General features: G+C 49.0%; 1 protein-coding gene across 1 annotated transcript in view; it reads right to left on the reverse strand.

The window, feature by feature from the left end:
- The window catches only part of MEI1 (meiotic double-stranded break formation protein 1), a 464,883-nt gene that overhangs the window by 337,639 nt on the left and 111,381 nt on the right, over positions 1–15,863 (reverse strand). The window contains exon 9 of the mRNA XM_088468098.1: positions 8,704–8,820. Coding sequence (XP_088324224.1) covers positions 8,704–8,820 — 117 coding nt within the window. The remainder of the gene's footprint in view (positions 1–8,703; positions 8,821–15,863) is intronic.

Consider the following 15,863-nt stretch of genomic DNA (forward strand, 5'->3'; position numbering starts at 1 on the left):
AGTGCCGTTTTGCAGCATCTTTCCTGCATTGTATGTGACTTGTGCTAGCGCTATCTGTATCTTTTTTTTATCTGTCAGCTTATGGCTATACTCTTTCTCTCATTCTGCCCTAATACAGGTGTTGTTAGGGTTGTTCATACCTGACCTCATATATAAATATATATATATATATAGTGTGGCAGTATCACCAGAGATGACGATGGTGAGCAGCAGATTCTGTGTGGGATTGGAGAGATCCTCCCACATAGGGTTGAAATACTGAGTGGTGATACACCTGTGCTGCCTTGTGGAGAGAGCTCAGGTGTGAGCTAATGAGGAGGCAGACCAGTCAGAGAGCCCAGTGAAGCCAAGCGAGCCATTGGGGGCCAGGAGGCCTGTGTCTGGACCTTGCAGGAGGCAAGGTGGGACCATATAACTCTAGGACTGTGTGACATTGAAGCAGCTGTGCTGCAGGCTGAGGAAGCCAGGGCCTGTACCTGGAGGATACAGGGAAGGCCACGCAGATGGACTGTGAGGCTGTGGCAGACAGCCAACTAAAGACCAGGCCGGAGCCTGGGTTAACCTGCAGGTAGCAGGGCTAAGCTGACCTTGGACTTTTATTTGCAGACTAGCTACGCCTTAATAGAGAGGGTTGAAGAAGTGAGCTAGTGCCCTAAACAAGGGCTAGGTTTGTTTATTTTCTGTTTCCTGATTTCATATGCTGGAAGTAAAGCATCACCTCGTTTATTTCACCTGAAAGCTGTGTGTGGACCCTCATTAAGCACCTAAACACTGCACCCATTCACCCTCTGCCGAGCTAACTAACCCCAAGACATTACAATATATATATATATATATATATATATATATACATATACATGCATATATATATATATGCAATACAATATATGTGAGGTTTGTCACATTCTGTTGTGTACTGCACTTTGCCATATATAGGCAACAGGTTTCTGCAGTGTACTTAAGCATAAGACAGGACCAGTATATTGCTCCCTGTTAGTATTTATACATACAAATGGTTGCTTTGTACTCAGTACCATATTGTGCGTCATTTTAAACTGCAGACATGTCTGACACGGCCAATGAACACATTGGAACTTCGGGCTGTGTACAGGGCCCTCATGATGGCAAAGCACATTCTTCTCGAAAAAGCCTGTGCAGGTTCAGTCCGACAATGCCACCACAGTGGCTTACATCAACCATCAAGGAGGCACTTGAAGTCGGGCAGCAATGTCAGAAGTGTCACGCATTCTGACGTGGGCAGAATCTCATCTACCGGCTATATTGGCAGTGTGTCACGCTGGGAGGCGGTTACCTGAATTTACGACCTCCGCATCCACGGGTCTTGGTCGTTGGCGAGACCTAGTCAAAGGTGCGGAATCTAACCCACGAGATGGTGTTCGCCAGTGACCCCACCAATCGGGATATGGGCTTGAGCTGCACCTCGTAAGCAGGTCGCGGTCCTTTGACTAGGTGACCAAAGCCTGCGGGAAAAAGGAGAAACGAACACTCGTGGCCCAAAGGGTCTGTGCCAGTAAGGGGCATGTAGGGACACTGTACTTGAGGTACAAGGAAGTGTGCACTGCGGACACACTCTACCGGGTTGCCGGTCAGAAAGAGTGCACCACGGTGCAATACTGTAACACGTAGGTAGAGACCACAGAGTCCAGTAACGAGGTGGGTAGTGGTACTGGAGCCAGCCAGAGATTATGACGCTGGAGAGGTGGGTACGTATAACTACGCTCAGGCTGTGATGGTAAAGCACTGGTGAAATGGATAGTATACTGCACACAGGCAAGGTGATAACGCACTGACAAAATAGCTGCACACAGGCTGAGGTGGTAAAGCACTGGTGAGATGAATGATATAGCTGCACACAGGCTAAGGTGGTAAAGCACTGGTGAGATGAATGATATAGCTGTACACAGGCTGAGATGGTAAAGCACTGATGAGATGAATGATACAGCTGCTCACAGGCTGAGATGGTAAAGCACTGATGAGATGAATGGAACAGCTGCACACAGGCTGAGATGGTAAAGCACTGATGAGATGAATGATATAGCTGCACACAGGCTGAGATGGTAAAGCACTGGTGAGATGGATGATATAGCTGCACACAGGAATAGATCACTGGAAGCAAGGGAACCTGGAACGAGAGACCACTAGTAACACTAGCAGCGACAATGGTTGTTCAGGCAACTACCTGATACACAAGAGCCGGATATATACCCCTGGATGCCCACTGATTGGTCCACAGCGTCAGCTGACCGGCCAGACTGTCAGGGGAGGAAAAGCAGTCAGAGCAGGAAGTGTCATGGCGGCGCCCATGACAGGGACTCTGATCCCCGTGCACCAGGCCGCCCGGGACACAGCATCAGGGAGAATGCTCAGCACCTCCCACGTCGCCCCACGAGCCGTCCGACTGCCCGGGAAGTCAGAGGAAGCCGGGGGGCGGTAAGGGACGGCCGATCCCCGGCTGAACTCTGACACAGTGTTCATTGTGGGAGTTCTCATTTGGTAAGGGGACTTCCTCGACCGTAACGACGTGCATCCAGGGGAATGGTCTCTTCACCAAAAGGTGTTTCTACTCCTAGTGGACAAATGGGGTCTTCCAGAGGTGGATCTCATGGCCTCCCGACACAATCACAAGTTACCTGTCACGCTGGGAGGCGGTTTTCTGGAAGCTGAGGCCTGAGGCTGCGGGAGAAAACGGAGGCAAGGGGCCTGAATTTACGACCTCTGCATCCACGGGTCTTGGTCGTTGGCGAGACCTAGTCAAAGGTGCGGAATCTAACCCACGAGATGGTGTTTGCCAGTGACCCCACCAATCGGGATATGGGCTTGAGCTGCACCTCGTAAGCAGGTCGCGGTCCTTTGACTAGGTGACCAAAGCCTGCGGGAAAAAGGAGAGACGAACACTCGTGGCCCAAAGGGTCTGTGCCAGTAACGGGCACGTAGGGACACAGTACTTGAGGTACAAGGAAGTGTGCACTGCGGACACACTCTACCGGGTTGCCGGTTAGAAAGAGTGCACCACGGTGCAATACTGTAACACGTAGGTAGGGACCACAGAGTCCAGTAACGAGGTGGGTAGTGGTACTGGAGCCAGCCAGAGATTATGACGCTGGAGAGGTGGGTACGTATAATTACACTCAGGCTGTGATGGTAAAGCACTGGTGAAATAGATAGTATACTGCACACAGGCGAGGTGGTAACGCACTGATGAGATGAATGATAGCTACACACAGCCTGAGATGATAAAGCACTGATGGGATGAATGATACAGCTGTACACAGGCTGAGATGGTAAAGCACTGATGAGATGAATGATACAGCTGCTCACAGGCTGAGATGGTAAAGCACTGATGAGATGAATAGAATAGCTGCACACAGGCTGAGATGATAAAGCACTGATGAGATGAATGATACAGCTGTACACAGGCTGAGGTGGTAAAGCACTGATGAGATGAATGATACAGCTGCTCACAGGCTGAGATGGTAAAGCACTGATGAGATGAATGGAATAGCTGCACACAGGCTGAGATGGTAAAGCACTGATGAGATGAATGATATAGCTGCTCACAGGCTGAGATGGTAAAGCACTGATGAGATGAATGGTATAGCTGCACACAGGCTGAGATGGTAAAGCACTGGTGAGATGGATGATATAGCTGCACACAGGAATAGATCACTGGAAGCAAGAGAACCTGGAACGAGAGACCACTAGTAACACTAGCAGCGACAGTGGTTGTTCAGGCAACTACCTGATACACAGGAGCCGGATATATACCCCTGGAAGCCCACTGATTGGTCCACAGCGTCAGCTGACCGGCCAGACTGTCAGGGAAGGAAGGATAGTCAGAGAAGGAAGTGTCATGGTGGCGCCCATGACAGGAACTCCGATCCCCGCGCACCAGGCCGCCAGAGACACCAGCATCAGGGAGAATGCTCAGCACCTCCCACGTCGCCGCACCAGCCGCCCGACTGCCCAGGAAGTCAGAGGAAGCCGGCGGGACGGTAAGGGACGGCCGATCCCCGGCTGAACTCTGACATTACCAGTGTTTGGGTCCAGAACAAGAGATGCCGAAGCAAGCCTTGTGGATGCTCTGTCAGTAAAATGGTTTGCGTACCTATTTCCTCCAGTCTCCCTGCTTTCTCAAGTACTCAGATCTTCGAAGTCTCTCCATTGACACTCCGTTTCTGCTGCCTCAATATCCAGACCTGTTGTCTTAGGATCCTTGCCTTTACCCGGGCCTGGATCATCTGTCTTTGACGGTGTGGCTCTTGAGACATCCCTCCTAAGGTGAAAGGGATTCTCTAGCTCAGTCATCAACACGATGCTTAGAGCGCGTAAACCTGCCTCCGCCAAGATCTACCACAGAGTGTGGCATGCATATTTCCAGTGGTGTTGTACAAGAGATTACGACCCTCGGGTGTTTCGAATTTCCAGAATTCTGGCATTCCTTAAAAGCTGGATTGGGCCTCGGCCTACGCCTGGCCTCGTTGAAAGTGCATGTCTCTGCACTGTCAGTGTGGTTCCAACGTAGAATTGCTCCGCTTCCGGATATCCACACCTTCCTCCAGGGTGTCCTCCGGATTCAACCTCCCTTTGTTCCCCCAGTGGCTCCTTGGGATTTGGCAGTAGTTCATCGGGCCCTCAAGGGTCTTCAATTTGAAAAACTAGATTCAGTGGAACTTAAGTGGTTAACAGCTAAGACTCTTTTTCTTCTGGCTATTGCATCTGCCAGAAGGGTGTCAGAATTGGGATCACTCTCCTGTCGTCCTCCTTTTCTGATATTTCACTGGGACAGCGTGGTGCTTCGTACTCGCCCTGAGTTCCTTTCCAAGGTTGTTTCTAGTTTCCATATTAATCAGGAAATTATAGTACCGGCCTTTCTATCACCAGACCTCTCGGCAGGTGAGGCTTCATTGGATGTGGTCCGCACCCTCAGGATTTATGTGGACCGTAATAGTTCTCTTCGGAAATCAGACTCCTTGTTTGTGCTCTATGGATTTCACAAGAAGGGATGGCCAGCCAATAAGCAAACATTGGCTAGATGGCTTTGTATGACTATCTCAGAAGCTTACACGTAGGCAGGCCTGCCTGTTCCGACTACTGTTAAGGCTCATTCTACTCGGTCTGTGGGCCCCTCGTGGGCAGCTCGCCGTGGCACCTCGGCTGTCCAGCTTTGTAAGGCGGCCACGTGGTCTTCTGTCCAGACCTTTATAAGGTTCTATGCATTTCATACCTTCGCCTCTCAGGATGCTTCGTTTGGGCACCGGATTCTCCTCTCAGCGCAGGAGCGTCCCCACCCTTGAAATAACTACCTTGGGACATTCCCAAGGTCTCCCTGTGGAGCCTATGGACCCTGAAGAAGAAAATGAGAGTTCTGTTAAGAACTTAACTCTTTCTTCAAAGTCCATAGGGTCCACAGGGCACCCTCCCTGACGCACCTGGCTTCATATGGGCTATGTTTCTGGTCACCGGTTTCCCATCTCCTTCTGTGTGAGAAAGTGATTCTTGAGTGTACCAGTCTTCCTTCTCTCTTATCCTCCCCCGGCTATTGGCTTGTTACCAACTGAGGTGCCTCTGGCTCGGGGGCGGGGTATAGGGAGAGTGGAACCAATGCATCCTGGGAGCTGAAAGCTTTAACTGCGTGGTGCCCGGATTGGTTGCCATCACCTACACCCCAAGGTCTCCCTGTGGACCCAAATGGACTTCGAAGAAAGAGAGTTAACAAAGGTTAAGTTGTTACCATAACTCTCTGCCGAGCTAACTAACCCCAAGACATTACAATATATATGTATATATATATATATATATATATTGTAATGTCTTGGGGTTAGTTAGCTCGGCAGAGGGTGAATGGGTGCAGTGTTTAGGTGCTTAATGAGGGTCCACACACAGCTTTCAGGTGAAATAAACGAGGTGATGCTTTACTTCCAGCATATGAAATCAGGAAACAGAAAATAAACAAACCTAGCCCTTGTTTAGGGCACTAGCTCACTTCTTCAACCCTCTCTATTAAGGCGTAGCTAGTCTGCAAATAAAAGTCCAAGGTCAGCTTAGCCCTGCTACCTGCAGGTTAACCCAGGCTCCGGCCTGGTCTTTAGTTGGCTGTCTGCAACAGCCTCACAGTCCGTCTGCGTGGCCTTCCCTGTATCCTCCAGGTACAGGCCCTGGCTTCCTCAGCCTGCAGCACAGCTGCTTCAATGTCACACAGTCCTAGAGTTATATGGTCCCACCTTGCCTCCTGCAAGGTCCAGACACAGGCCTCCTGGCCCCCAATGGCTCGCTTGGCTTCACTGGGCTCTCTGACTGGTCTGCCTCCTCATTAGCTCACACCTGAGCTCTCTCCACAAGGCAGCACAGGTGTATCACCACTCAGTATTTCAACCCTATGTGGGAGGATCTCTCCAATCCCACACAGAATCTGCTGCTCACCATCGCCATCTCTGGTGATACTGCCACACTATATATATATATTTATATATGAGGTCAGGTATGAACAACCCTAACAACACCTGTATTAGGGCAGAATGAGAGAAAGAGTATAGCCATAAGCTGACAGATAAAAAAAAGACACAGATAGCGCTAGCACAAGTCACATACAATGCAGGAAAGATGCTGCAAAACGACACTATACTCAATGACACAGACGCAATGTCTGGTAGGAAATAGCGCTACATACGCTGACCCAGGGAAGAGTACGCTGACCCTGGGGAGAGGTAAGCAGTGGGACCGGACTACGCGCTGTCCTGGGAGAACTGCGACTGCACATAGAAAATGGCTGCCGGAGACCTCAGAGGGGGCGTGTCCAGAGGAGGAGAGCAGCTCAGGGAAGCCAGACCGCAGTGGAAGGCGCGCTGAGCTGAGGGGACGAGCCGCTTAAACAGGAAAGCTGTCTCCCCTGGCCGGTTATTAACCCCTGATACACTGGTTTCCTGCACCAATATGTCCCTGGTGGTCAAGTGGAGCGCGATGGCCGGAGCCTGCGTCCACACCCATCATCTCCGGTCTGTCCCGTGAGACCGGAGGTATCGACTGCCATTACGTGCGGGTCAACGCGAGCGGCGACCCGCCTTACCTGTCCCGATGTACGGGTGCAGTCTGGGGACCCTGGCTAGCGCTGACCCCCGGAACGCCCGCCGAGATCCCCAGATCAGTACTGGCGTTGCGGCACTGGAGGGGTGATGGAGCGGCAGCGCAGACGTCCCACGGACAGTCTGCTGCTTTGCGCTCTTCTTTGTAAAGTAAAATAAATAAAATAAAGAAATAAGCTTTAGGGGCTGATGAACAGCCCCCCTGCAAAATGGTCACCCGATCTCCGGCCGAGCACCAACGAAACTGAGGTGCCTCTGGCTCGGGAGCGGGGTATAGGGAGAGTGGAACCAATGCATCCTGGGAGCTGAAAGCTTTAACTGCGTGGTGCCCGGATTGGTTCCCATCACCTACACCCCAAGGTCTCCCTGTGGACCCAAATGGACTTCGAAGAAAGAGAGTTAACAAAGGTAAGTTCTTACCATAACTCTCATTTTTCTTTTGAGTAGGTGTATTAGTTATTTTGTATACACAACCAAATAAAGGAATAACATACTTCATACACAAAAAGTCTCCTCACATGTTTATATTAAGCCATAAATGAGTTTAAACAAAGCAGTACTTAGGAGAAAAATTGTAAATGGAGATGGTTGGATATTGGTAAGAGCATTGACTTTGATGTGCCGCCTGTGCAGATTTTTGCCTCTTCACACACCTAGATGCACTTTTTATTATTTTCTCATTCATCCACTAGGTGACACAGGAGTATATTCAATGGAGTATAGACGGGTGATGAGTGGAGCCTGGCACTTTAAATTTAAAGACGTGTTGGCTCCTCCCCCTCTATTCCCCACCCGAGCTCAGTTTACATTAGTGCCACGAGGTAGCTAGATGCACGTTAGGGCTGCCTTCAGCCCTTTTTATTTTATTTAACCTTTTTATTTTCTATCTACAATGCTCTTCGCAGACAGACTGCATGCTGCTGCAGTCTGCCCGCAACGTTGGAAGCCTCTAGAGGAGATCCGCCACAGCCGACTGTGGCTTGTTCTATTGGCCAGGTGTTTATGCTGAGGTCTCTCTGTTTTGTTCCACTTGCGTGAAAAGACAGCGGTGAACCGGCAGTCTCCTGCCCCACTGATCCCAAGTGTTGGGGTCCCCTTTAAAAAAAATTGGGGTTGATTTAGTAGGTCCGATTGTACCACCATCTAAAGGCCTTTAAATTGATTTTAGTAGTGGTTCACTATACCCGTTATCTGGAGGCGTTACCATTAAGGGTTGCTACAGCAAAACAGGTAGTGACCAAGTTATTAAAGATGTTTTCCAGGGTTGGCTTACCTAAAGAAATTATTACCGACGAAGGGACAAACTTTATGTCCAAATGAATGCAGGCGGTGTTAAAGTTGTTTAAAATTAAATCTGTCAGAACCTGAGTATATCATCCCCAAATGGATGGCTTGGTCTAAAGATTCAACCATACACTAAAGTTTATGTTAAAGAGGTTTATAGAGACATTTAACTGCGTGGTGCCCGGATTGGTTCCCTTCACCTACACCCCAAGGTCTCCCTGTGGAGCCTATGGACCCTGAAGAAGAAAAAGATATTAATAAAGCCAATAAGGATATGAAATATAGATCTTTAAATGATTAAACAGAGTTAGAGTCATACCATATGCTGTGTGACATTTTGAGAAGAAAAGCCTTTCCTCTGTCATAAGTAGAAGGCAGCAGTATATTGACCAGATGAGAACTTCACTTGTGTTTGAGAGATTTTCAAATAAAAACTCTGCAAGAGAAACAATGTGCACTTATAAATATTAGATTGTCATTATGGGCATGGTTCTGAGTTGGATGCATCCATGGACACTTTTCCGTCCGTCCGGCCGCAGCAGCTCACTTACTAGTTTATGCAGATTATCAATGCGTCTACATGTGGTAGTCCATCCTGCCCACTGTTTTTACATCCAGCTGTCATCATTAGTATATGGACTTAAGGTAGGTATCCACTAGGCGATAGAGGAACGACAGTACGATTACAAAATTGTAATCGTACAGTCGTTCCTCAACCTGTAAGTGCCTACATTGAACGATATGTCGTTCAGTGTAGGCACCCTCCCTCATCCCCGAACATGCACAACCTGTTGTTATCGGCAGATTGACCTGCATGTTCAGGCGATGATTGATGTCGAAAACGACCAGTGGGAGCGCGCATCGCTGGTCGGTTTCAACATTTTAATGCCCGATTGGGAACGATTAATGAGCGATTGAATGATAACGATGTCGTTATAGTTCAATCGCACATTTTAATCGCCTAGTGGATACGCACCATTACACCCACCCTATGCTGGACGCCAAAGTCCACTTGCTGCAAACAAGCATGGAATTCTGTATACACGCCCATGTCGCTTCCAGACAGAACAGTTCTGTGCAATCACAGGGTTGCCACCCAGATACTGTCATTTCACGGATAGCATTGTCCATCAATAGATAGATCAATTCGTCCATTCCAGCATGCACAATCAGCGTTTGCTTTCTATGGTGCATGCGCAGTTTGCAGATATTCACGAGATCCATCCACATTTGGACTTGCATCCGACTCAGAAACAGGCCCTGCATACATGAGTGTGAGAAAAAAATACTATACTACATTCACTTCATATCATGAAATAAGAGAAGAAAAAACAAATATCAGGATCACAGAACTAAGGCCCTCATTCAGAGCCGTACGCTCTGAGCAGAGCGCACGCTCTGAATAAGGGCCGGCCTCCATGAAAATGGAGCGTCCTCCTGGACGCTCGTATAGCTGTGGGTCACCACCCACAGGCTATACGAGTGTGCAGTTTGATGGCCGCGATGGTCTTGACCATCGCGACCATCAAAACTGCGAGCCGGAGCCTGCGGTTGAGGTTTTCAACCGCAAGCTCCGGAGTGATTTTGGCTCTATCAGAGCCAAAATCACTCCCACTGACATCACTAGTGATGTCAGTGGGCCGGCTTCTGACGGGAGGCGTTCCCATGGGAACGCCCCCGTCAGGGAGGCACGCCCCCGGCACGCCTACCAAAGGGGGCGTGCTGTCAATCAACATCGACATCACGCCCCCTTTGATCAGACACAACGAGCGAAGGACTTTCCTTCGCTCGTCGCGTCTGGCGCATGCGCACGACGGAGCTCCCTCCGTCGTGCGCATGCTCAGTCCAGAACATCGACCCACTTGCGAGCGGACAGCCGCTCGCGAGTGGGTCTGAATCAGGCCCTAAATTTCATGAACGGTTGACATTGTTGGAACTGTCTTGTCTCAACCTTACTAATTACAGTAACTATGCTATAGAATATTTGTGTGCAATTTGTTATTTTGCATGTGATGGGTGCAATAGTAGGTGTGGTAGGATTCTCGCACCCATATAGCCATCGCAATATTGGCACATTAATTTAATTATTATTTCTCTGTCAACAGTTAGTTAATTTATACAGCACACATGTTACCTAGCACTTGAGAGAGAATATTTCAGACATTCACATCAGTCACTACAATAGTGGAGTTTACAAACTATATACCCTACTGTATAACACACATACAAACTAGGGTTATTTTTTTTTTTTTTTGCCAGAAGACAAAATAACCTACCAGTACATTTTGGGAATGTGGGAGGAACCCCATGCAAACTCGGGGAGAGCATACAAACTCAACACAGATAGTGCATTGATCAGGAATTGGACTCATGGGCTTAGGATCTTAAAGCTGTGACACAGTAATCCTAATTACTATGCCAATCGTGCTGCCCACATACTCTGCTCCCTCATTCACCTTATAGGTTGATTGACCCCTGCTCAGGATTGTATGCGCAAAGTGTCCTGCTGGTCTATCTGCCAAACTGACGCCTTCAGACATACAGTACCACTTGCCTGAGACTGCCATACTGGATCTCCTATTAAAAGTAGTTTATTGCTCCTGCTTGCTATATCTGCTTATTTGCCCTTAATCTCCTATATACAGAAATACATACTGTACCTAGCTCTACCTTTTGAAACTTGTTTTATCCATTTGCCTGGACACATTACAAGTTAGCTAACTACATACCTTTTAAAGATCTTATTCCAGATTTATTTCTGAAAATGTGACCACCTGTAAGTAACTGGTCCCATAGCAATGACTTAATAACATCACAGTGCTGTTACTTGTGCATTCCTTCTGTAATGCCTAAATCTGTTTGCCATTTTATAACCACGTTATTCCCGTGCTCTGTCCTCTCTCAGCTTCCTAGGACACTAGGAAGCTGAGAGCAAAACTTTTAAATCCTTACTCCCTAAGTTTATGTCACGGTATGGCGTGGGCTTGGACCCGGAGTGGAGTCGGATGCGGAATGGAGGATTGTCTGTTGGTACTGAAAGGCAGCTGGTCTTAACGGAGTATGACTCATGAGGTGAGTGGGTACTCGGAGGGCGAGGTGCCGCTAAAGGGATGTGGACTATACTCAGTGACCGGGGTCAGTTGGTCCGCAGCGGGTACAGGTGGCAAGCTGGAACGCAGAGGCAGGCAAGGTACAGAGCTATGAGGTGGTAACACTGAGACACTCTGGGAGTGCAGCAAGTACGGAGCAAGGGAGCACAGGAACTAGCTCACAGCTATGCTGTGATAAACGTTGCACTGGCAACTAAAGGACCTCTTGACAGCCCTTTAGTACCCTCAGGTAGTGCAGGATTGGCTGCAAAGCACTCCCAGGACAGCTGAGACCTGATTGGCTCCCACCAGACACTTGACCAAAATCCAACATGGCCACGCCCAATAGTCTCCAGCACGATAGCGCTGTCAGTTTCACCTGCTCACACCTCCCTCCAGATGAGCCCCCTTAGTCTGTGGGGACCACCTGTGCCCAGCGCCGCTCTCCAGGGCCCCGCTCCACCGCCAGAGGGACCGCGCCAGAGCGCCCGGCGAGGTAAGAGTCGCGATCCTGGCAGCCTGACAGCCCGAATCGTGACAGTACCCCCCCCTTTATGTAGTGTAGAGGTCACTGCTGGTACATCAAACACTGGCAGTTCTTTAAATTCTGGTACTCTGGGATGCAGGCCAAAAACTGTGAAGAATGGAGTACGACCTGTGGACGAATGGTACGAACTATTGTGAGCAAACTCTGCCCAGGGTAGAGTGTCCGCCCAGTTATCTTGAGATGAGGACATATGGATCCGTAGAAATGTCTCCAGGTCCTGATTGACCCTCTCCGTAGAACCATTGGACTGGGGGTGATAGGCCGTGGAAAATTTTAATTTAACTTGAAATGGAACAGAGGGCCCTCCAGAATTTTGCCACAAACTATACCCCGCGATCTGAGACAATCTCGGTCAGAAGATGTTCACGCCCAATAATTGAGCGGAAGGCAGTTTCTTCAGAGGAATATAGGCCCTCATTCAGAGCCGCTCGTTAGCGGCAGTACGCTCGTTCCGAGCGATGTTTGCACATCTGCGCATGCGTACGGTTTTTAGTACGCATGCGCGAACCAGTCAGTGCGGGCCAAAAATCGTTTGTACGCTATATAGCGAGTGCCTGCTATTTTGAGTGACAGAATGAGGCGTATGTGGGTGGTAACAGGGGAAGGTGCTTGAAAATGGGGAGTGGAGATCCGAACGCAGGCGTGCTTAAAGGTCAAAACGGGCGTATTATGGGTGTGCATAATTAATACAGCAGCGTCATTGACCACGTCACTGGGTTATTTTATAGCCAGAACTGCTCGCAAATTTGTGGTAGCAAACACCAACCACAAGAATAGCGAGCAGTTCATACGCTGGTCGATGTACTCGATTAATCTAATAAATAGCGGACATGACATATGGTGCGAGCGGCCAGGGGGCGTTTTTACCAAATAAACGAGCGTATGTTTTGCTCGCTCGTTCAGACTTAGAGGTGTGAACAGACTGCAATTTGCGAACGGATCATTTGAATAGCCACCCCTTGTTTTTGAACGAACGACCGCAAATAGCGAACGGCTCTGAATGAGGGCCATAGTGTAATATTTTTGAGAACCGTTCCACCACTACCCAGATGGTGGTGAACCCGTTGGATATAGGCAAGTCGGTTACAAAGTCCATGGATAGGTGTGTCCAGGGGTGAAGCGGTACAGAGAGAGGCAGTAGGGTGGCGGCTGGAGCCTGCCTGGATATTTTATGTTGAGCACACTGTGGGCATGAGGAAATATATTCCGTCATTTAGGACTTCATGGCGGGCCACCAATATGACCGTTGTAGATATTCCAGGGTTTTACGGATACCTGTGTGTCCGGAAAAGCAAGAGGCATGAGCCCAATTCAATAGTTGTTTGTTGTAGATCCGGGGTCACAAAGATTCTCCCAGGAGGGGGTTGGATGCAGGTTGTGGCGAATACTTTGGATTCCAGAACTGGAGTTTCTTTAGTATGTTCAGTAGATGTTCCAGAGGAGAAGGAACGGGAGAGAGCTTCCGCCTTTTGGTTGAGTGAACCAGGACGATAAGTCAAAGTAAAATTGAAACAGGAAAAGAAAATTGCCCAACGAGCCAGACGAGGACTAAGGCACTGGATGTTATTTATATACAGTAGGTTTCAATGATCCGTATAAACGGTGATGGGGAACGTGGCCCCTTCGAGGAGATATTGCCATTCCTCAAAGGCCAATTTAATTGCCAACAATTCTTGCTCCCCAATGAGGGAATTTCTCTCGGCTAGAGAAAATTTCTTCGAGAAAAATCCACAGGGATGGAATTTGTTATCCTAGAATTTCTGAGAGAGTACTGCACCCACAGCTTCGGAGGACGCGTCTACTTCTAGAAAGAACGGGCTGTTAATGTCCGGTTGTCTCAGCACCGGAGCCGAAATAAAGGCTTGCTTTAGGATTTGAAAGGCGGTTTCAGCCTCCGGAGGCCATCGTGATGGGGTCGCTCCTTTTCGAGTTAACGAGGAAATGGGTGCCGTAAGGGTGGAAAACCCCTTGATGAATTTCCAGTAGTAATTCGCGAACCCCAGGAATCTTTGTACCGCCCTCAGCGAATTTGGGCGAGACCAGTCCAGAATAGCCTTATTGTAGAGAGAACAGAGGTCATTTAGGGTAGTAGGAAGGTCCCGTGTGGCAAGGTCATCCTTAATGCGAGACGGGAAGTTCATAGGCTGTAGCGTGAAATGCACATCGCATTGGTTCAGGAACCCACGGCAAAATTTATGAGTCCCATCGAATTTATTATGCATCGGGAGGTGCAGATGGGATGGTGCGGATGGTATGGGAATGGCAGGGACCACTGGCTGGTTCATGGCGACGGGCATATTCACTGTGACCAGAGAGGCCTGTAAGGTATCCTGACGAGCAGACATCTCCTGTAGAAATTGGGCCATTTGCCTCTGTGAAGCCTCTAGACCCTTCAAGCGGCTGGCGATGCTCTGGAGCAGGTCAGCCCTCGGATCCTGTCCACTAGCCGAATCCATTTGGCCAGTGCAAACTGTCACGGTATGGCGTGGGCTTGGACCCGGAGTGGAGTCGGATGCGGAATGGAGGCTTGTCTGTTGGTAATGTAAGGCAGCTGGTCTTAACAGAGTATGATTCATGAGGTGAGTGGTACTCGGAGGGCGAGGTGCCGCTAAAGGCATGCAGACTATACTCAGCGACCGGGGTCGGTTGGTCCGCAGCGGGTAGCGGGTACAGGTGGCAAGCTGGAACGCAGAGGCAGGCGAGGTACAGAGCTATGAGGTGGTAACACTGAGACACTCTGGAACTGCAGTAAGTACAGAGCAAGGGAGCACAGGAACTAGCTCACAGCTATGCTGTGATAAACTTTGCACTGGCAACTAAAGGACCTCTTGACAGCCCTTTAGTACCCTCAGGTAGTGCAGGATTGGCTGCAAAGCACTCCCAGGACAGCTGAGACCTGATTGGCTCCCATCAGACACCTGACCAAAATCCAACATGGCCGCGCCCAGTAGTCTCCAGGGCGATAGCGCTGTCAGTTTCACCTGCTCACACCTCCTTCCAGATGAGCCCCATTAGTCTGTGGGGACCCCCTGTGCCCAGCGCCGCTCTCCAGGACCCCGCTCCACCGTCAGAGGGACCACGCCAGAGCGCCCGGCGAGGTAAGAGTCGCGATCCTGGCAGCCTGACAGCCCGAATCGTGACAGTTTATTTTTTTATGTACAGTGAAAGCGCTCGGCCCATTATGGATACTTTTGTTATGCCTCCCACTCCTACAGATAAAGCTGTAACCTTAAACTATAAGACACCCTAACCTCAGTGGACTCTGCTATCTCCATTGTACCACTTGGGGAAACCCATCCCACAACTAAAGTTTCTACTATATCTTATGCTGAGGTAGTGTATTCCATTAAGGAAACCATGCATAACCAATCCATCAAATTCACGGACGCTATGTTAGAAAGTGCTGAATTCTGCATTGGCCACATGATCACAACTCTGAGTTCAGTTGGGTTGCTTATTAAGAGTGTTTTCCTTGGTTCTTCTGGGTTTATAAAGGCAGCAAGGGTTTATCCTCACTGCTGGTGATAGATCCTGCTACATTGGTGACTACATGTGTTCCTGCATTGTTTTCAAATAAATTGCTTGACCTCCACTATTCCATTTTTTTAACAGAATTTTGTACTGCCTGCCTTAACTCTTAAAAGTTTTGGATTACTCTGTCTACAGGCCTTGATTTTGGTCTGATTAATCATTTATTGTTCACACCTCTTTTCCTCAACCCCATTGCTAGATGTTCCAGATTAGTTTTTTATCATATGGTGGTGTATCATGTACATATATTAGTACATGATACACCAAGTTCACACTTATCGAGTCCAGTGTGATAGAAGGTCCCTCTAAGGC

Source organism: Taudactylus pleione, unplaced genomic scaffold (genome assembly GCF_031769625.1).
Source record: "Taudactylus pleione unplaced genomic scaffold, aTauple2 ptg000080l, whole genome shotgun sequence".
Classification (NCBI taxonomy): domain Eukaryota; kingdom Metazoa; phylum Chordata; class Amphibia; order Anura; family Myobatrachidae; genus Taudactylus; species Taudactylus pleione.